Raw genomic sequence first — 23160 nt, forward strand, 5'->3', positions numbered from 1 at the left:
AGGAGCAGGAGGGTCCCTAAACACGTTTGTATGAATGGCCCAGGACAATATGCAACTGTCCTCACACACGGTGTGTTCTTATTTCACACAAGAAAAGTCAATGCAAGGAAAACACTGTCATATTTACATAGCAAATACCGTGCTGTGTTCAATGAGGTTTTCATGTGGTTTTAAAAAACATCACTTTGTCAGCCCCCACTTGGTCTGCTGGCAGGATGTACATGTCATTGTGCGATTACATTATAGCAAGAACATAGACATTTTATTTCAGTTTTGATTGGGTCTACAAGATCTTTACATTCTTTTCTAGAAAAGGAATAACTTTCTCTCTTTCCTTCCTTTTTTTTTCTTTCTTTCTCTCTCTCTTTCTTTCCTTCTATCTTTTTTCAAACAGGAGGGAAAAGAGTCGGGATGGCTGCCAAGAACTTCTTGGTTTGGTTCCAAAGCGTTCTGAGCAGAATCTCTCAGAATGTCAAGTGTAACATCCGGCCGGGGGATTCAGTCAGGACTGTCCACGATGTGAGAAGAGGTCAGCAAATGTAAACTTCTTTCTCAGTTCCTCTGTCTACTCTGACAGACCCTGCTGACCTCTCTGTCTGGAACAGTGACCCTGGCGTTCGGGATGTGTGACCTGTCTGGACCCTCTCCCCCACCCTGGTGTCCGAAGGAAGCGCCGCCTGTGCCCTTCCCCTTCGTGCTCTCACCTGCTCAGGGAGGGGCCTTTCCCAGCAGCGGTCCTGGGTGCTGGGCTTGTCCTTTTCTACGCTCCTCTTTTCCTTGAAGGAGGAGTTCAAGGTCACCTGATTGAGATTTTTCTCACTGTCGTCCTACTTGAATTTAAGTTCAATAAATTCAGCTGCCTACAGGCATTTAAACTGCTGCCATCACTTCGAAGTCAACATTTCCAAAAGAAACCATATCATTATCCCCTGGATATGCTCTTCCCATATGATCTTCTGCATCCCTTTCAAAGGCTCCACCAACAAGACAGTCCTCCTGACACACATGGCAGTTGTTATTGTTGTTCGATCACCTCTATTTCCTATGTTTATTCAGCCATCAACACCTATGGACTTTCCCCCCCCAAAATATCTGTCCTAGCTTTACTTTCATCGCTCCCTCTGCACCCCCCCATAGTATAGATACCCATCTCTTCTTCATGCTGTCCCTGACTGCCCCCCTCCCCCAATGATCCCAGCCCCTTTCTCTAGCTCCAACCTGTCAGGATATTGCTGGGCTAACCTTTTCTCCATACACTTCTTCTGTATTAGGAAACCTCTAACAGTACCAGGTAAATACTTCTGCTTGGCTTTCCTGACTTGCTGGCCCCAAACTAACTACCAAAAATGAAAGAGAAGACACCCGCATTTTCTGGATGGGTCCTGGGTTTTCCATCTCCTTACAAATGTGCCTGCTGACTTCACTGCTGCACAGCCATGTTTTGTCCCCGGAATGTCCTTTGCTTCCTGACACCTACTCAACATCTCATCCTTCTTCATTGCCCGGATCCTGTCACCATTTTATCTAAAACTCACCCCCGTCTTTCTCTCTCCTCTGAGCTCATACTGTATTTGTAATCTCTAACTTAAAGTGGTTATAATGATGCCCTGTCCTCTCATCCAGGGGTCTCTGAAGCCCAGTTGTGGACCAGTGCCACCCCGGGGGCCTGTTAGGAACCAGAACAAGATGCACAGCAGGTGAGCAGCAGGCCAGTGAGGGAACCTGTCCCTGGTGCCAAAACACTGGGGACCACCACTCTAATCTTTCAGTTTTCGGTCCGTATTTTCTCCCCAGCCAGACTAATCTCCTTGAGGACAGGGACCATGTCTTTTCTTTCTCCCTCATTATCCCCTCCTCCCCATAGCCTACTTGTTTCCCATGATCCCACATTTCCTGTTTTTATTGTCAGTTTTTACCGTGCACGTTCTTGTAACGTGTTTCCAAATATTGGCAGGATTAAAATAAAGCATTTCTTCTGTATGTTTGATAATACTTATCTTTGCGCTAAATATACAGTGGCTTGTGAGAGCCCAAATCATAGTGTTGAAAGAGATCAGGCATGTGTAGATTCATTTCAGACAACTAAAGAGAAATCCAGCTCCTTAAGAATCTGAATCCGGACAGAACCATTTAACCCATTTTCCCTCTGACTCAGATATGCTGCCATTTTTTTATTTCCCAGAGCCCTGACCCTGACCTGGTACAACTAAAGCTAGAGAGAGGAAAGGACACAACAGAAATCTCTAAGGCTCTTCAGATGCAGACTTAGGGGGAGGAGTTGACAGAGTGTTTCTAGCTGAGGACACTTGCTCCCGGCCTGTCCCACCAGACACCAAGCTCCGCTGCCTGGCACACACACCGGAAGGGGGGGTAGAGAAGGAGACAGAAAAGAAAACAGAGAAACGGGAGATAAGAAATAATCCAAAACACAGTTTTTCTTAGGGAAAAAAATGCATTCTCCAGCATCAAGGAACAGTGCAGAATCCGAGGCTACGGTTCTGATTTTACAAGTTTTGAGCCACTGGCTGAATTGAGATGGTGGAAGAGATTATTACAGCTTTGCTTTCGTGGGCTTTTCTTTTGCCGTTCCTTCTTTCTTCCTGAAGACTTCACTCACTCCAGTTTTATTATAGGGGCTGACTGATAATCTGCCAATCCCACACGTCTGTCTTGGTGGGTAAATAAATCACAGGGAAGCACATTTCAGTTTAAAGGGTAGAAATTCAAGCCCAGCTTTGATTTCTGCACCCGTCACCACATCACAGGAACCCACAATTGCTACCCAGAACCAGCCGTGTGGGCTATATATGGAGGCCGCCCTATCGCTGTGGTGGCCGGAGCAAAAGAGGAATCAGGCAGCTTACCCTATTTCCTCACATCTGCGAGAGCCCAGCTCTTCCTTTCTAGAAGGGAATGGAGGGACCTGTCCTCACTCCTCACCTTCGCCTTGTGTCCTAGCAGGAGGCTGTTGTGTGTGGTCTCGGCTGCGTGAGTGTTGTGGGGCCTACTAATATACGAGCCACTTTCGAGTGCTTGGTCTCTTAAGTTATCCTCTGTGTCCATCTTATCTGACTGTGCACAGAGGATCCCCACAACCAAGGTGGTCCCACTTGATGAGGAGCGGTTCAAAGCCGCCAGCTGTTTCACACGAAGACCCACAAGAATCGGGGCGCTATCTTCTAACACAGAAAATAGATTTTCACCCACAGCACCCCGCCTCTCCCCCCTCAGGATTCTCAATCAATCAGCTCCTAACAAAATTCTAACTAAACCTTTGTTTAAAAGGAAAACGAAAGGGGGTTACAAATTGCGACTGCAGGCGATGATGGAATTAGCTGGAATTAAAGAGCAAGCTGGCAGCCAGGCATCAGTCTTTACTTTGTTTCTGCCTTTAGGGAGTTTATTGAGTGTGCTTTTGTGATATAATTTATAAGGAAATTGGTTTTACTCAAAAGGACGTTTTTGCTTTATGTCTAGTAGCACCCTTGAGTGCTTAAAAAAAAAGGAAAAGGTAATTCCATTAAGCTTTCAATTTTCACTGGCCAGACAGGAGCTAGATGTGATGGGAAAGATAACGTACTGGCCTTCACTTGACCTGACCTTGCTCCAGGGGTTGGAAAACAAGAGGCTTGGCCTTTGTTTAGGAGGTGTCAGTTCACGTTTCATTGGGGGGGTAAAATTCCCTTCTTTCCCCCTCTATATACCCCGACACAATCTCAATCATCTGATCATCCTAACAGCGTCCGGAATCACATGTTTACTCTTGTGATCCTCAGTGGATTCAAAATCATGGTGGATGTTAAAATCAAGACACACTTAGAAGAGACAAGACCCGGCCTTTCACAGATTCCAGGATCTCAGCCTGCACAGAAGGCACCGGTCCACTCAGCCACATAAAAAGCCTTCAACAGAATCCTCCGATTTTCTTCTTGAATCTAATCTCTAGCTTCCTCCATTTTTCCTTTTTGGAGAGCAGAAAAGGGAAGAAACTATTCAAACCTGAAGAGATAATCTCGACGGCTCAAAAATTAAGATGTTTTCACAACCCTTGGGAGGGTTTCTAACACAACTGAGTTGTCTGTTCTTTAACTTGTTAGTAAGTTGGTGCCTCCAGAGCAGAGGCTGGATACAGTAGAGCAGTACGGCTCGTTTTCGCACACCCCTTTCACGATAGAGTTTTAACTCTCTAGAACTAAACTGTCTAATACAGTAGCCATTTACACACAGACGGATATTTATAGTGTTACTGAAAGGAACCCGAGAGGAGAGGGGCCCAGATGCTGTTACCGAAACCAGCCCCCTCCCCCCGGGTCTTTCTGTACTATGGTTCTTCTTGCCCACTGCCAGGTGTTACAAACTGTGGCTCTCAATGCCAGAGTTTGGTAAAAAAAGGAAAGGAACTGTTTATTCAAAAGTTATACAGGTTTAGAGTAATGGCAGAATGTCACCATTAAAATCCCAACATCCCTTTAAAACACCCACAAACACACATACACAGAGTCCTGTCTCCCCTTGCCAATCTAGGCCAGTCAGGGGTACTGTATCTCAGGAACAGAAAACAGAAGTCCATAGCTCGGCCAGGCTTCCCTTCTTAATCCCAAACCACATCCTCATGGCGAGCTGGGTGTCCTGCATCCTTTCAAACCGCTAAGAGAGAGCCCCACATCCCTGCTACAGCTTGCTTTCCTGCCTCCTAAGCCGAGTGGTACAGGAGCCACTTCCCCCAAAACCACATGGTCAAGATCCAGTGTGGCTGCTGTGCCTGGGTTTAAATACCCACTGGAACCTCCTCGAATCTCCCTGTAACCCCATTTCTGACCCCTCCCACAATCGGCTACACCTGCCAGCACTCCTGCAGTGCCTGCCTTTCTTGGCTGCCATAGTTAGTCCTGGCAGGCGTGGCCCCATGGGGTGCAGCGAACCAGCTGCAAGCTCTCATCCACTGCAGTAAGGGGAGCTGCCTCCCAGTTACAGCACATCAAAGGTCAAAGTCATGCCCAGATCCTGAGCTAGCCTACTGTTGATATGCAAAATAACTCTCAACACTCAGCATCTCCCACCCCCAAGCCAGACTTGGTAGGGGGTGAATACCCTATATTCCCAGGTAGCCCACATTCTGGACCTCATTACAAATCCCCCCTTTGGGGGACCCTAGGACGTCTCAGCCTACACCCTGTTACAATAGTTACATTTTAATGAAAATTAAATCAAATTAGAGATTTTGTTCCTCAGTCACAGTGGCTGCACATGGCTAGGGGCCACCATAACGGAGAGCCTGGATATAAAACATTTCCGTCTCTTTCCAGAGCAGATGCTCTGTGGGTCAGCACTGTCTAGGAAGCATTTATTGATGGGGTTTACCTCCCTGTGCTCACACTTGCATACAGGCAGAGTGCCTAAACTTGCAAACAGCAATTCAAAGGCGATTTTGTGTCAACCATTAGCCTGTCTGGGCCATAGATGAATTAGGTCTTGTGATTTAATGGCCGCCTGGGTTGTGGCTGACTGATATCTACTAGTGGGCTTTTCAACAACTCCCCTTTCAAAAATAATCGAATTAAAAACATAACAGAGTTTCTTGAAAGAGATACTTGAGAGTCTGCAGAAGGAGCCGGAAAAAGGCTCTAGCCATAGTACCAGCAAGGATGCCGAATTTTCCGTCTTGCTTGCCCACACAACAGGTCTACTGAGAGGGTGTGGCATTAAGGCTAAGCGGGGTCTGACCCAGTGATGATATCACTGGCGATGGCCCAAAGAGCAGGGCCAACTGCAGGTCCCTTCAGCCTGGTCCCTGGGGATGCAGTCACCATGGTACAATAGGAATCTGCATTGAGTAAGATCAAGGTGATGTTTTAGACATGGAAATAGCCCAGTCAGGAAGTTAGTAATCAAAAACACAAAGAAATGTTGTAAACCAGAGAGAAGGTATTTTAAAATAGTCATGGCTCATATTGGCTAGTTACCACTCTGAAAGTTCTGCTCTGTCTCTGGGGATTTACTACCAGGAAGAAGAAAAGCCCCCCAGAACACCCCATTCCTACCTGGAGCTCACAGGAGCGAGTGAAGGGTGAGCCTTTGCTAAGCTTGAACGTTGGCTAATCTCTTCTGTAAATACCCTCTGAATTACTCGGGTATGTTGGCAAATTCTTTTTCTGAGAAAGGAGTAATTTCAGTAAGATACTACCTTGGTAAGGACATAGGTCAACTGATTCAAAATATACTTCTAAAACTTTCACATACGCACAATGAGCTACACAACTTAGGCTATTGAAAACATTTTCCAAACTTGAATTCCAAAGATTAGAACTCTGGATTGAAATTCTCACCTGAATTTCTGGAGGTGGGAAAAAAAAATGTCTCTTCATTATAAATAGAAAACTAAATGCATAGCATTTGGAAACGCCACCTTAATTTGTCTCTTCTAAATCTAATTCCACCCAGTAAAAGGCATTATATGCATGTACTCCAAGGGAGTGAGATGAAACATAGGAAACCAGAGATGAAAATAATGCCACATATTAAAACAGCACTTTTCAAAAATAGCGACATGGTCTCCTTTACCCCTCCTCTTCATCCAGGGAGGCAGACAGGGCAGCAACGAGGGGGAACTAAGTGATAGTGGACTTGTTCAGGTGGTTACAGAGTTTCTTGACAAAGGTATGATACAATCTGGAATGCATGATCTTTTCATTCTGATAAGCAATTTGATAGCAACTAAAAGTTAAAGCAGGAAAATATGGTTTTTTAAACGACATACATGGCCCTTTGAAACGTGCGACTTGCTGTCATTCCAGGGGAGACAAACTTCACAGATCACGTCCCCAGGCCTTGCCCAGGCCCACGGGCCACCCCACAGCTGCTTGTCCACCTGGCACCCCTTCCATGGCCAAGACAAAACTTCCAGGAGTCACCAGACAAGTTTATTTAGTCGCCATAAAGAGGGAGAGGGGAGCAGGAGGGTTACACCTGGCGAAACTCCACAAACTCTTCTAAGAAGACTTGAACTTCTCGGGGAACTAACCAAATAAGGTTTGTTAGTTGGAGGGATAAAATGAAGTATAACCACCAAAATGATTATTGCAGGCATTTTCTGTTTGATGTACATGCAAATAATTTTTATGAAGTAGATATTAAGTCCACTGTGCCCAGGTTAAAAGAAGGAAAAAAGAAAACATTGTTAAGGACTGACACAAGGAGAATATAAAGGATGAACATCAAAGTTTAATCTTGAACCTTTTCTCCAGTCTTCAAATTATTAACATGATAGATTGCAATTTTATCATTGCCATATCAATGTGTAACAAGCCCTTGTTACAAAATCTCCATCCATTGTCTCCAAAAAAAAAAAACCAATAGAAAACCCATACATTTTATTATCTAAGTGATCTATTAACAGATGAAATTTAAACCAACTTCATAGCAGGAAACTATTAACAGAGGTACTCCAATCACATAGCTTAAAATATGGAGAAAAGACAGGTAAAAAATTATCTTAACCTGTAGTAGTCTTCTTACTTTTTAAAATTTTTATAAAATACACTAATTTCCCAAAATAAAGAATATTATGACACATTGGTGTCAACTTACACAGATGAAAGCTGATGTCAGCTTTTTTTCTAACTAAAGTTCATTTCACCAACCCTTTATATATTACATGAATATCCAAGTAAAGTATTTTTTAAAAATTCAACACACAGGAACATAATGTACAGTGTCTTAGAAAAAATGGTTAATTTAGGAATGATTTCATTTCAACCACGTAATATCTTTTTAAGACCATGAAACCTCTTGCTATTGCAAGAAGCCTTTTCAGTTCGTATTTCTAGTTCCCAGTTGTGATTCTTAAAAGTAAGGATGAAAAGGTTCTCACGTGTGTTTGTTCATGAGAAAACTGCGGCAATGACTTATTTCATTCACCCCCAGGCTGTCTTCCAGTGGGTGTCTTTTGTTTTTTAGGACACCCCAGGTCCATGGCTGCGTGGCACGGGGACAAAATGGGCAGAAGAGGCCAACGACATCAAAGAACGGATATAAAAAGCCAGGCTCAGCTGGATGTGGCCACAATTGTAAGGTGTGGGCACTCTCCCACGCGCCAAGCCTCCAGGAGCTGCAAGAGGACAGTTCCGAAGCAGCCTCCTGGCTCACCCTTGACATCCGTCAGCTCGGGGGACAGATAAAGGACTCTTTCACTAATGACTTCGTGTCCCGGCGGATGGACACCGTAGCCTGGGAGGGAGGGGGTGCACTCAGAGAAACTGGTCAGTAGTGGCTTTGGGGAAGAAAAGAGAGTACTGTTTATTTTACAGTTCCTGCGTTGGCCGACTCTGAGGGCACACTCACCCCGACAGGAAGGCGCAGTGGAACACGGGGCCCGTGCACAGCCGAGACTGCCGTGGGGATCCGGGAACACATGCAGAACGGCGGGGGAGACTCACGATGGGCGAATGTAAACTTTTCACAGTGTTTCTCACAGCCTTTGACTTCAGCACAAGGGCATCACTTACCACCACTATCTCACAAACGCTTTATCGTGTCCTGGGCATGCGGATCACTTAAGGGAAAATGGGCAAGTTACATTCCATAGCCATTCTGAGACCGGCGTACTTCAGATTTTCCAATTCCCAACCAAGGGGCTGAGCTGCGTCTCTTAGAAAACTAAATACATTTCTGAATACGTTTTCCTTCAAGGGTTGTGCTTTACTCTTCCTTTCACTGATTTCATCCCAGGAAAAATGAAAAACCCACGAAATTAAATTGAGGACGAGGTCTTAGGGGTGATTCCTGACCAAACCAGAAAGACAGGTAAACCGTTAACTTCTCTTTCCAAAGTTTCTGCCTCCTGACCCCAGGCCATTACTGATATTGATACAGCGGCATGTTTTGGTTTCCCGAAGAGGAAAACCAAATCAGAGAACTGGCATTTCTGTCTTTAAAAAAAAAAGCCAGAAACAAACACACAAACAAAACCCCAACAAAACAAACAAAGCCAACTCCGGTTCGGGGAAAGGAGGGGTTCGTTCTCCAAAGGCTCTCCTGCCCTCAACAGGAGATAATCCAGCTTCTCCTCAGCTACCATTTCATAAATTAATAATTCCTTAAAACCATAATCCAAAGAATTTATCTATTCCAGGAAGAATTCAAGTTTAAAAAAGCAAATAAATTAGTTAAGCCTTGTAAACAGTTGTCCGTTTTAGCTATATCTCTTAAAAAAAACAAGGTTTCTCTGTATAGTAAATCAGACAGTACAAGGCACACCTCACACATCAGAGTCCAGAGCGACAGAACCCACACGTGGGCCTTGCCCGCGCTGCCTGCTGCTCCAGATGTGCTGGGGGCTCTGGGGTCACACACCGACCACCTGGAAGGAAGTCCACGAATGTGCTCTTTCCATCACATTGCGTTGTGCTCTTTTGTTGAGTGATAGGAGTTCGGGCCTCCTCAGTGTTGACCTCCTCAGATGTTTTCCACAAAGCTTCCTGGGAAAAGGCCAGTTTTCCCATTTCGTTGTAATGTGCCTTTGAACCAGCCATCCTCCCGTTTTTTATGGACAAACACAATATCTCCTTCCTTGAGTTCAAGTTCAGCCTCACTCTGAGGAGGATAGGAAACCACCACCCTGTGCCTAAAAAAAAAGAAAAAAAAAAGAGAGAGATACTTTAGTTAAGGCCATTCTGAGCAGTGGTAAGAAATGGTGGATACACACAGAATAGGAAGTAGCGTGAGTTTGTTTATAATGTTTGTAAAACAACTTGAATACAACTATTCTGTTACGTAGAAACTTGGTATTAGCAGTTTGGATATGCTTAAATAGCCAGTATGAACTACCCAGACCCGTTTTTTTCAATGCCATTCTCGTCCCCTTTGAATATTCATAACACCAAAGGAAAGTTTTATTCCATTTCCTTGGAAGAAATGTCCCTGCCCTTCCCTTTCTCCAAGAAGAAAGGAGCGGATTTGTCTGACTGGGGAGGTTGGGGGGAAGAGCAGCCCGGCCGGTGGGCTAGGCCACGGCTGAGTGGCTGCCCCAGGCCCAGGGGGCGCTGCCCTGCCTCTCCATCAGGCTAGAGCACAGAGTGCGCCAGGGCGAGGGCTGGCCTCCCTGTGTCCCTCATGCTGGGGCTTGACACAGACGAGACAGCACATCTGAGGGAGTCCATCTGCTTTACAAACTCAAATCCTCCCCCAGGGAGGGCTGTCCTAAGGTCTAGACAGGGAGGGGAAGACTGTGGCCACAAACTCAATTCAAATGCACCAGTAAGGAAGCTGACAAGAACCTTCATTAGTGTAACGACTTGTCTCTTTCTCTATTGGTTCTCGACGCAGCCATCAGAGGGTGATGGTGTAATTATCACTTAGAAACCTCAAAAGCCTTGCTGGTTTAATGTTCTCTATGCTGAGGGAGGTGACTTGTTATTCACGCTCTATATCCTTTTATCTCTTTATTTTCCCAGCACTCTTGCTTTTCCCAACCTCCACGATGGTCCCAGTGAGCCTTGCCCCTGGTATTCACACTCTTGTGTGGCCTTCTCCAACAACGTATAGTGATAATCCGTGTGATCAATAATATATTGTGAAAATGACAGGGCGTGATTTTTGAGAGTAGGTCATAGAAGGCAGGTGGCTTCTACTTTACCTTCTCTTGGATGTATGCTCTAGGGAAAAATCAGCTGCCATGCTGTGAGAAAATTCAACATCCCCACGCAGAGAGCCCCGTGGTGGGTAACTGAGGTCTCCTGTCAAAAACCACAACTAACGGGCCAATAGGGAGCCCTTCAGCCCAGTCAAGCCTTCAGAGGACTGCAGCTCAGGCCGCCATCCAGTCTGCAATCTCAAGGAACATCCCACGCCAGAAGCACCCAGAGAGACTGCTCCCAATTTCTCAACCCCCAGAAGCTGTGAGATAATAAATGCTTACTGTTTTAAGTCACTAAATCTTGGGGGTAATTTGTTATACGGCAGATTACAGAATCCACTCGTGACTGTAAGTAAATAGTGTTACAGTTTAAAACATGATAGTCAGATGAAATTCTATAGAACTGTTCCCAAATTCATAAAACCCATTAGAGCCTAGTCCTTTGCAGAAGACTGCTTGCTTCACCAATCTTTAGCCCCAAAAAATCAGAATCCATTCTCATTAAGAAGGACCAGAGCAAGAGTCGCAGGCTATTACTCTATTAAAAAGGCATCCTTCAAAGGTTTTGTGTTTGCCCAAACAATTCCAGAGACACTCTGAACACACAGATCAAATTATCTTCCACGATCTGAAGCAAAAGCACAAAAAGGAGGCTGGCTTGTCATTTCTAAGAAAGGTTCAGTTAATTCAAACATGAATATTTATAGACGACAAGGCTTAGGGTTTAATCAAGTATGGAATAAGGGCAAAGGCATGGCATTGTAGGAGGAGCCTTGGCCTGGGTCTGACATGGCCCTAAAGGTCACTTGGAGCAGATGAACTTTAGGCCGATTATCTCAGCTCTCATCTCAGTTTCCTCATCTGCAGAATGGGACTGTAGTGAGTTAAACAAGTATCATCACATAATCCGTGAGAGTATAAGTGTGATGCTCACATAATTCACACCCCATTATGATCATATGGCTGCAGCCAAAGCAGGCAGGTGTCTGGTGCTTCAAGGGGGTGAAGATCGGGCCAGCCAGTAGCCAGCCACCTCTGCCCCAGAAACCGACTCGGAACACAGCCCAAGGCAAACTGCCTGGTCAGGAGATCTGACACGCTTTAGAATGGCGTAGTGATGGTCTTGGAATCCCTTCTCTGACATCTGTAAAAGCAAGACAAATAATTTCATCCTGGACTTATCTGAAGGAAGAGATCCAGACGAGATTTCTCAAGTCTGTTCCAATGTACTAAAAATCCATGTAAAAAGCAATGTAAACACTTGCCATTTGGGGGAAGTTAAATTTCAGCAAAGCTCTGTAATTCTGGGGGAAAAAAGTGTACAAGTTACTCAGATCATTCAGAGTAGATGTCTGATGAAATGTGTTCCCACTGGTCTCTGTGAGCTGCCTTCAAGGGGAAATGAAACAAAAACAGTTCTTGAAAAACTTGAAGTGAATTAGATTAATATTTGCATTTTATGAAATGCACTAAGCCAATTTTGTCAAAGATTTTTTGAACTAGAACTGCTGCTGGGCTATGAACATAATCTTCCTGCTAAGTTCCCAGGGGGAGCCCATTTTCATTGCAAAGTTATAAACCTCTAGGGGGTGGAATGAGAAACTATGTACATAATGGAAACTGTGACACAGTCTTGATTGTATGAAGACTACCAGGTGCAGCAGTAACAGACTCTACTTAGAAATCTTCCAGCTCCAATTCTGGCCTGGAGCCTAGTGAGGTAGTTTGCATACAGATTTCCAATACAAGCCCTTAAAGCCAAATACTGGGCACAACTGGTCAGCTATCTCAGGCAAGGAAAGGGTTTGCCAAGTAAGAGTGTTTACAGACCCACAAACAGACGTAAAGCACAGCTGTAGAGACCCTTCCTGCCTGCTGCTGCACCCTCGGCCTCACCAGGACTGTGCCCGTCTTGATTTGAAGAGTGCTTTTGGGAAGTTCTGAACTTCAGGAGTCAAAGAACTGCTCTCTCATGACCTCCCTGGGACCTGCTGATCCTCCCTCAAAATCCGCACCCCACCCATTCCTCTTTATTGTCATTGCCACCACCATCTGGGGACAAACTCATTACCTTCCACCTAATTAAATAATCGACCTGTTGTCCTTGCCTCAGATCTCTCCCGGCCCCTATTCCGTACTACATGGAACACATTCATTTTCTTAACTGGCAGCTCTATTTGTAATGGCCTGTTGCTCAGCTACTCAATGCCTGTGAACGAGGTCGATCCTCATACTAGTACGTAAGGCCCTACGTGATGTGACGTCAGTCTCTCTTTATAGCTATAGTTACTGTTATCTCCATGAACGTACCCAACACTTCTCTAAACCTGAACACGTCTCCCAAATATGACCTTCACTTCCCCCACTTCACACCTGGGCTCTTGCAGTTCCTCCCACCAGGAAGGAGGAACTGCCTTTGACTGCCTCTCGCCCATCCACGCTCAAGCAGCCGCTCAAGCCGCGCTCCAGTCCTCCCCATGAAATCTTCTCTAGCTCCACGGCTGGAAGCAATTTCATGCTTGACCAGATCCCAGAGGCCTCATGTATATTTTTCATGGCAGCCGGCCCAGTCTCCACGGTACAACTGCCATCTGCACCCCTGCCTCTTTTACTCTACTAGACTACACACCGCTCGAGGGGTGAGATCACGGTAATTCACTGACGTGCCTCCTACCCTTTAGCGGAGGAGATAAGATCATTCTCAATCCGCATGTTGAATGACAAAAAGAAAAGGCCCAATTACACAATAAAACTATTTAAAAAATGCACAAAATTCCTTTAAAAAAGAATGAAATTCTGACAAATATTACAACAGGGATGGACCATGAAACAATATGCTAAGTGAAACAAGCCACGCAGAAAAGGAGAGTGTCACGCAGTTTCCTGTGTACCCGGAACAGTTAGGCTCATGGAGGCAGAAGGCAGAATGGGGCCAGGGGAGGGATGGGACAGGGGTGGGGAGTCGCTGTTGAATGGGTGCAGAGTTTTGGTTTGAGATGCTGAAAACGTTCTAGAGATGGGCAGTGGTGGTGGTTATACAACGGTGTGAATATACATAATGCTACTAAATTTGAAACTGAAAAAATGGCACATTTTACATGTATGCTGTCACAATTTAAAAAATAAAGAAATGAATGAGCAAATAAAAATAATGGAAAGGCTAGAGAGGAAAAAAAAAGTAAAAACATCCAAAACTGAGCGGTAAGTTGGTTGTTGCAAAGTGCTTCCTGCTCCCCGTAAACAGAGCACCTGGGGGCAAGCGAGCTGTGTACAGTGTGGCTCGCAGACTTGGTCTCTGCCTCCCTGTGGCTGTTGGGCACTACAGCAGTTCTTGGTGACACAGAGTGGAATCCAAGAAAAGGAAGCTTGCTGCAGAGAGAGGCTTCGCGGACTTCCCAACACCAGCCTTCCTTGCCGTCTTTTATTTGTGCACATTTTCTGTTCCCTTCATTTTTCTGGTCTCTCTCGCATTCTCTGTAGTTGGTACATTTTTTGTTTCTAATCTCCCCTGGTAGAGCCCAAATGGAACCCCTGGTGGCTCTGGGAAGCATTCTGCCCATCACTCTGGTCTGGGTGGGTAACCATTTACTGCTTTCTGTTAGTTGCTACGACAATCTAATAGCCAATGAAGCACTTTACTGGCAAAACCATACTAGCTCTCTTTGCAGTCTGCTGGACGTCCGAGTAGCATATTTCCATTGCTTCATCCAGTGGGTTCACTGTCACTGACCCATGCTGGTTAAACGGACTACCTTTCTATAAATTGGATAGGGATTCTTAATCTCTATCCAACGTGTATGTTTCCAAGTGTTCTAGCTTAATCCCCGATCAGAAATCACAGGTTCTTTTCTAATGTAGGAGATGGGCTTCCAGGTGTATGGCTCTCAGTTTAATCCCTGAACTTCGAGATATACATGGAGATGACTGGCTGCATCTGCTTCAGCCCTTTACTTGTATACTTTTCAGTAGAAGACAAAACAAGCTGTCCTATACACTTTCTTTTATTTGCCATCCCTTCTGAAATATTTTATTTCTACTTTCTGTTTGCAATTTCCCAATTATTTTGTCCTCAGTCCCTCTCAAACAGAGACGAAAATATCTGCTCTATTACGTTCGTTGCCATCAGTTATCCACTCGCTGCCTCCAGGGCACGGCGTCATTTCCTGCTTGTTTTCTTCAGTCTCTCTGACAAACACAGAACGTTTTTGTTCCCCAGAGAATCCTCTCATGGACCCCAAGACCCGTCAGCAGCTGCCAGGTTCATCCTTCCCTATTGTGACGGTCTTAAGTCTTTCTGTCCCAAGCAGGCTTCTTTCCACCGACAGAGCTGGCTGCCCTCGTCACACTCTTTCACTTTAGATTTATGGGGCAGGGCCATGGTTTGAGGAGAAATTTTATGTTAGTTCCATTATAATCTGCAGATGAAGCTTATCTCACACTGTACTGAGACTCTGCACTGACACACAGTCCTGTGAAATTCTACCAGTCCAAATGCTCAGAACCCCAGGCACTCTGCATTTTCCCGGGGCAGGAGTTGCAGATATCTAGATTGTGAATCAAGGAATCTGAGATCCTGCAATGCTTTCTGAATCACGCTGATGTGAAAGTTAATGGTTCCTCCATTTGTAGCATTAAGTATTTTTTATTGTGTTGAAAATTTTGAAATATCAAAAATGATACAGTTGGGAGCTTTGTGTTAATGAAAAAATTTCATTCCCAGTGAATAATAGGATGTTGTCCCCTAATACTTGTTTGCACACATTTTTCCTACCATTTTTATAGCCAGGCAGACCTAAGACTCCAAGTTCGATAAATATTATCATCGTACTTGCATGAAGGCAAAGGGTCTGTGAAAAGGTGGTCAGGCTGGCTATTACATTTAATATTCCATTGAACTCATGAATTATAAAAATATAAACTTGGGCAGAAATCTTCTCCGAAGACTCCCCTCCCATTTGGAAACATGGAGATGGTTACAATAAGAAACATGCCAGAGGACTCCAGAGGGCTGTGCCCACCTGTCCCATCATTAAAGTCTCCATGTTCCCCGTCGATGCATCCCGCGCGCCCCGAACCACTACCACCTGTGTGTTCTCCTCTGTCGGACGCACTGAACTGCAGGAGCCTGCTGTTAGAAACGAGCTCCCCTCCAGGAAGGGGCTGGAACGCAAGAGCCACAGAGACTGAGGACATCTGGCAACTGAAAAGGAAAGCAGGATGGGGGCGGGGGAGCAGCGCCCAGGCCGGTGCCTGGGGAGAGTCTGGGCAAAGCGAATGCGCACTCTGAACAGTCACACAAACACCACAAATGACAGGGGAAGACGAGAGGGACCCAAGGCACAAGGGGAAACTGCAGATCAGGGCCTGGGGGTGGGCAGAGGAGGAGCCTTCGCCACCAGAAGAAGTAAACGAGTCACTGGACGAACCCCAGGGGCAGAGGCTTCATCCCTGGAAAGCAGAGGGGACAGGGTGTTGACAAAAGGCGGACTCTCAGAATAAAGGTCTGCATGAATTTGGGGCAAAATTTCAAGGCTTTACAAAGCACAAGAGATGAGGGGGTAGGCAGAATTTTACTTGTGGGGAAAGAACACTTTTTAGTGTGGCATTTCATGTCAAAACTGGTTTTATAAGGATTAGAACCGCAAAAAATTATCCTACCTCACTATAAAAATACACAATAAATTGTGTACTTTATTCTTAATGCACATAGATTGTTGAAAGTTTATTCTTCTATAGTTTACTTTTTGGGTAAAAAAATGTACCAAGAATATATGAAGGAAGGCCTCAGATTTGGGTTGGTAAAAATCTTCATTTGAAATGCTGAATTAAGATGAATTTAAGCGATTTTAAAGTATAATGCTTTATATAAAGATTTCAAATCAGTAATAGAAAATACTACCTAAAAGGCAACACATCCACAAATGAGACACCTTCTTTATTTATGAAATGCAGGTACAAAGGGCATAAAGCTTATGGAAATAGACCACTGTTTTTAGTGTATTTCACGAGGTTTTCCTGGTGAATGAACAGTGTTTCATTTTTAATTGCAATAATCCTAGCAGATATTTGTTTATTAAGTACATCTTCTTTCCTAAGGCACTCCTACACCCCAGCAACTGCATAAAACACAACTGCTCCCCTTTCTAATTGTTATTCAGGGCCAGAATTGCTGACACAGGCTATTATTGGTCTGGCTGTAACCACACCAAGTCACTGGGTCAGGAGGGGGAGTAGGTGTCTGAAAAAGGAGCCACACTCTTCTAGCTCAGGAAGAATAGAAAGAGAACCCTCTTGGTTGGCGGAATTCTCCAGTTGCATGACAAGTACCGGGTACTAGTCAAAAAGGCAACGGATGAAACAAGGGAGCAATCGCTGGCAGTAGAAGAGAGAAGCCAAGAAGCAGGAAGAGATGTGAACACGTTTCCAGTAACTGACCAACTTCATCCAGATACAATTCTGGGGCGGTAGTCTGGAGAAAATACACAAGAAGGCACATAGAAGGAAAAAACAGACTAGACTACGTTATAGAAAGTGGTAAAAGAAAGCCAATACTTGGTTGTTATTACATATTTAGATTAAAAAAATTAGGAGGATGTGAGAAAGTATCTTAAATATCAGGATAAATATTCCGGCATAAAGCTTGCCACGCCGTTCTCAGTTTTCTCCTGCAAAAATGCTGCACTCACCTTTCACAAACAACAGGCCTAGACTCAGTCACAACGGAGCCCAGAGAGGAGCAAGGCTGCCGAGGAGGTGGGGCGATGGGAACGGAAGAGTCCAGGGAGCTCGTCTTGCGATGAAGAGCCTCCTGGGCCAGAGCTGCTCCAGCAGCCACTGCGGAGGCAGGGCCATCCCCGTCGGCGGGGCAGGAGCCGGCCCTGCCGTGGGCGCCCCCCAGCGGCAGCTCCGGACCCACTGCTCCCTGCAGCGGCAACTCGCCGCCACCCAGTTCCACTTCTAGGGTGGGTGAGGCTGGAGGGGATACTCGGGGCTTCCGTTTGGTGGAGGCGCCGGACAGCAACTTCAGCAAACCCTTTCTCTCTTTCTAGAAAAAAAAAAAAAAGGCACATCAGTTGAAGACTGACAGAACTGTTGTACTGTAATCTATACGGCACTGTAGTTTCAGTTTTGGGGCTGATCTTTTAAAATTGTTTCTGTGGGTACTTGGCTATCCATGGTCTAGCCACCTGTCAGTTCTGTGTGGTATTAACCTGCCCCTGTGCTTCTCTTTGTTCTCCCTTTCCACCCATCTGTCTTCGCTTCTTTGGGGGCTTTCCATCGTTCACCACTATCGTCTACTGAGGTAGGATAAGCAGATAAAAAAAGATGTAAAGCAGAAGATGCACAAATTCACATCTCAGGCTTGGTGAAGGCAGAAGCAGACATTTTAGGACCAAGTGGAAATCTCAGATTATGGACTTATTTCCTGAAATTTTGCCTGTCCTATCTCTAGTCCTTGTATGCTGAATTAAACATACACCTAATAGCACTTTACTCTCTATCCATAGACTTGACTACTTACATTTACAGGTAGTGATCTTTTTCTTTTTTTTTCTCAAAGATTTTATTTATTTATCTTCAGAGGGGAAAGAAAGGAGAGAAGGAGAGAAACATCAATGTATGGTTGCCTCTAGTGTGTCCCCTGCTGGGAACTCGCCTGCAACCCAGGCATGTATCCTGACTGGGAATCAAACCGCAGTTGTTTGGTTCGCAAGCCTGTGCTCAATCCACTGAGCTACACCAGCCAGGGCTAGGTAGTGATGTTTTAATTAAAGTTAAAGGGTAAACTACTTCTCGTATGTCATCTTTATAAGATTTAATAAGCCCAAAATAACAGAAGTCAAACCATTAGTATTGTATAAGTACATCCCTGTTTGGAAAGCCAAAAACACTACAAAAATTTTTTTAAAAGCTTCAGTATGTGCAAAACCATTGCCTGTGTCTTTTTGCAAGCAAATGTACAAATGGGGATTTCCCCCAGCAATAGCACCCCAGAGAAGCCAGCTCTTGAAGCTCTGTCTCTTTTGACATTTCTGTTCATTGGTCCTCTCGGACAGCCAGATCTAGAGTGAGCTCCCGTCGTTCTCAAGCCCTAAACATCAATATCCTTTCTGATGACCCAGTATAGGTAACAAGCATCATTTCAAAATGTTTTACTAAGATGTCATTTACATCATAAAGTCCTCTGAATGGAAATATGGCTTGAAAAGAAAAAGTTTTACAAAGAAACAATTCTTTAGAAAACTCTACAGGCAAATTAGAATCATGAAGCTCCCACTAGTAGAGAAATAGAATTATGAGGAGCCCATATGGAGATATAACACTCAGGAATTTTTCTTGGTAATGAGTTAGTTCACACTCAGTAGAAATCCCTTGGGGAATGACTCCATAATCACACAGTTTCGCTGGACACACAATGGCAGGGGAAAAGGAAGAGACAAAAGTAATCATTCATCAGACAATGAAAAGGCATCTGGAGAGACTGCACCACAAGCCCCATTTACCTAACGCAGTGCACAGTATGTGCTCCTCTCGGGTTAGAAACAGGGGCAGGGGCGAGACGGTGGGGGGTTCTGTCATTTCTGCACATGCTCAACTCAGGCTGCAGACGAGAAGAGCCAATCAATCGACTGCGGACCCTTCCCCCCCCCCACTCCAACCAAAGGAATATTCTTTTGCATATTTCTTTAAGGCCTAGCCTCAATAATGTACCTTACTAGCTATTGCTTCACTTATCTAATTTCACACGATCCAACAGGTTACTTATATGTATTCCAAGACACAGCCATATAAAGTTGGACCACCTGCCTGAGTGCAGTGCCTGGTCCTCAGACACCTCTGTATCACGTCCCGTGCCTCGTGCACAGCCAGGCACCTGCTGAGTTGAGAGGCCAAGACTGAAAGAGCATGAGGCAGGTGAGGGGAGGGGAAAATACTTAGCTCATCCCAAGGCAAAAGAAGTAAGAGGATGCTCTGGATTATCCAGTGGTGATAAAGACTTCCCTCTACACATTGGCCAATGCAGTGGCCCGACGGAAGACCTACTGGAGCTGCTGCCACACTTCTCCAAGGGAGCCTGCGGCGTGGAGGGCCGGAAAACGAGCTGGGAAGGAGTAACATCCAATGGCTCACACATCGAAAGCAGCAGCCAGCCACGGCTTCCAGCTATTTCTGCCATGATGTAAGAAAGCACTCTCAAATCTCTGGACCCCCACAGATGTACTGAGAACATCAAGGCCATTGATAAATTACAATCTCAGCAAGCCACAGCTAAAGAGGTTTCTTAAAAGCTCAGTCTGGGCACTCAGAAAAATATCAGTTAACTGAATGGCACTCAGGGAACAGCCTCTAAAGTGATTAAGAAGAAAGATGACTTGGTTCATCTAAAATGATTAAACACATTAAATACAGATTGCTTTAATGACTTCTAGGGGATGTGTTATCATCATCAGCCGCTGGCGGCGACCCACGGAGCAGAAGGCAGAGGATTAGGTGTAGTTGTAGCCGCAGGGGTGCAGGGGATGGGGATGGGGGATGGGGGATGGTTAAGGGGGATGGGGGATGGGGGTGCTGTTAACACAGAAAGGATGCAGCCAGAATTCCAAAGAGCTGCACTTTTAATATCACATTCTGATGTCCTCCACGTGAACAGAGCAATGTGCCACATGAGAGACATAATTTTGCAAACTCAGATACTTATCATCTAAGGGCACCTTTGTTTTTTTCAAAATCCAATGGCAGAAGCAAAAACTACGGATGAATTCATGAAGACTACACCTCAGCAAAGCAATTTTTTACATGTAATGTCAGCATGCATAAAAACAAGGGGCATATCTTTTAACATAAACCTTACTAATTCTTTTCTTGTGGGTTTCCCAAGAAATTATTCTCAGATGACTTAGAGTCATAATTTTCTCTGCAGAAAATTTGATGATTTAAAACTGCATCTCAGATACCACCCCCCAAAATGAAAAGAACTACTCAGATCAGAAAATCATCACCAGATACCAAAAAGAATAATTTTTACATATAAAAATAATTTCTGAATATCAACTTAATAACTTTCCATTAGGCACAGAACACAGAATGAGTACAATATGGGAAGCATCAAGTCAGAACTCCTTTCCAAGCAAAAATAAATTTCATCTGAGCAACAGCCAATTAACTATATTCTACCCCCCGAGTCTTCCTCTCATTCTTCTCCTGCCCTTGGATATACAGAGTAGTAAGCAGCAAAAGATTAATAGTGTTACAGGCCTCTGGTCATCAAAAATCTACGCGGTCAGACTCCCAATAATCAGAGTCACTATTCTTAACTAAGGAATTTCAAAAACTTAATTCATATGATTGCCCAATAATAGGCACTCCTTGTTTCAACAAATATTTATTGTCATAGACGAACCAACGATGTGTCAAGCTCTGGGAATACCACAGTGAGCAACACAAGAAGCAGTTCCCATTCTCTAGCCCAGAGCCCAACATGGCTGCTCTGCAGGAAGCAGGGTCAGGGGAGGGCGGTCGACCAGGGGGTGCAGATGGGGGAGGCGGCAGGAGCGCATTTTTTAAAGAGGGGTATAGAGAAAGGGAAAGGCCATGTGAAATTCTAGACATGGTTAAACACCAACTGGATTCAAAAATCTTATTACACACACTTGTAAGGATTTCCACTCACATCCACCTGATGAGATAGGCATCAATATTATTCCCATTGCCTAAACTTCTCTAACTTTGCCTAAAATCACACTGCTGGTATGGGGCGACGTTGGAACCAGGCCCCTGCTCTTCTCTGAATCTAGCACAGGCATCATCTCTAGCAGCGCCCCCAACTCTGTGCCACCCCAAGAGCAGACGCATTGACCCAAGGGCTGCTGACCACGAAGGTCGCTCTGAGCCAACTGCTGGGTGGGGAGCCACACTGTCCAGCTGTAGTCTGGATCCCAGCTGTCAGCAGGGGCTGCAACAGTGCCTCTGACCACTTAACAGGAAGGGTGAGCTTCTCCTCAAGAAAAGGAAATGGTGAAGCCCACAGACTGCCTTGTTTCGGATAGCAAAATGAGAACTGGGGGAAAAGGAAGACCGTGTGAACAAAGAAAGTGATCACTAAGGACTTCAGGGCACATGTTCAGAATAGAAGAACCTGGGCATTTAAAAACTAGATGGGCCCTCTTCTTAAGAAAACCAAAACTAATAGCAAAGGATCTTCAAACATTAGTGGGTTGATTGAAAAAAACCTGTGGTTCACTCCTTAGGGGAGAGAGTCATTAGGAATTTGGGGGTGGGGAGGTTGAGGCACTAAATGCTGACCCCTACAGAAATGCTACCTTTCAGGAACGTACCAGGAATAAGGCAGAGAGCTCGAGAACCAACACCCACTCCCACTGATCCCTGTGGAACCAACGACAACGGCAGAGGAGACTTAGGAGGCATCTCCAGACCAGGAAGGTAGGGGTAGGAAATGGAAGCACTTGGGGTGGGGCATTAGGGGCGGTTTCTTCTCTGTTTCTGACTCGAGGGTTAGAACTGTGAAGTTATTTAAACCATTAGAGGTTTCGTTAGAGGCAATCAGACTGAGGTGGTTCCAGTCCCGGGGCAGCCCACAACAGCACACCCAAGCCTGGACCTGTACGTGCCTCACGGTTAAGGGATCAAAACCTAACAACAATTGGTCATGAACGGGCCCCGAGGCTTTCCCAGATAAAGCCACTAACTGCTCCAGGTGGCCAAGCAGATAATGCCCTTGCTCTGCCCCCTGCCTTCTCTGTAAAAGTCTTGCACCTGATTCCTGCTGCTGGACTACTCCTGACCGCTTCTGGTTTGGCACTGCCTAACTTTAATGGCCTTTTACTCAAATAAACTCTTAAAATTTTTAATATTCCCCCAGCTTACCTTTTAACAGAATTTAGAAAGTATAAGAATAGCTAATTATATAATTGCCAAAGGAAAAGATTTTTCTAAATGAAAGCTTACTACCAAAATAATATTTTTTTATATTTTGGTATATTGGTGGGGGAAAGATATATGCACGATATTAACAGTTTTCTTTTAAATTTTGGATCACAAACCATATTCAGGTTTTCTGTCTGGATGCTTCGATTTCCTCTAACTTCTAAGTAAATATGTATAGTTTTTATAATAAGAAGATGCAATAACAATATATATACATATTCATGAGTATCTCATAAGGATTGGGAAGCACATCCGCCTGGGGCCTAGCTAATCAAGTAACGAAGCCTTTAAACTGAAAATGAAGTTAGAAAAATGTCCAGAGAAAGCTGTTAAAGTAGCAACTGTAGAAGACATCGATAATCTTGTAGAAAGAACAGCAACAGCAAAAAGGCCCAGGATTTCAACCAAGAAATAACTGCGATGATGTTTGGGAAGATAGTACAGAGTTTCACATGCCTATTCATCAAATCACAGAATGCAGTTACCAGACCAAATTAGCTGGACACTTTAAGTCAGGGCCCAAAACACCTTTTCTGAGACTCTGTGATATAGGAACTTCCGAATAAAATATCGTTCAAAAG

General features: G+C 44.7%; 1 protein-coding gene across 2 annotated transcripts in view; it reads right to left on the reverse strand.

Annotated features, from left to right (window-relative positions):
- Positions 1–6898: 6898 nt before the first annotated feature.
- SH3RF1 (SH3 domain containing ring finger 1) overlaps positions 6899–23160 on the reverse strand; it is a 154490-nt gene continuing 138228 nt past the window's right edge. For both annotated transcript variants that reach the window (XM_037140375.2, XM_037140374.2), the window contains 2 exons: positions 17320–17678; positions 6899–9622 (listed from right to left, as the gene is read on the reverse strand). In XM_037140375.2, coding sequence (XP_036996270.2) covers positions 9454–9622; positions 17320–17678 — 528 coding nt within the window. In that variant the 3' untranslated portion in view covers positions 6899–9453. The remainder of the gene's footprint in view (positions 9623–17319; positions 17679–23160) is intronic.

Source organism: Artibeus jamaicensis, unplaced genomic scaffold (genome assembly GCF_021234435.1).
Source record: "Artibeus jamaicensis isolate MK-2021 breed Jamaican fruit bat unplaced genomic scaffold, CSHL_Jam_final scaffold_537, whole genome shotgun sequence".
In the NCBI taxonomy this organism is placed as follows: Eukaryota; Metazoa; Chordata; class Mammalia; order Chiroptera; family Phyllostomidae; genus Artibeus; species Artibeus jamaicensis.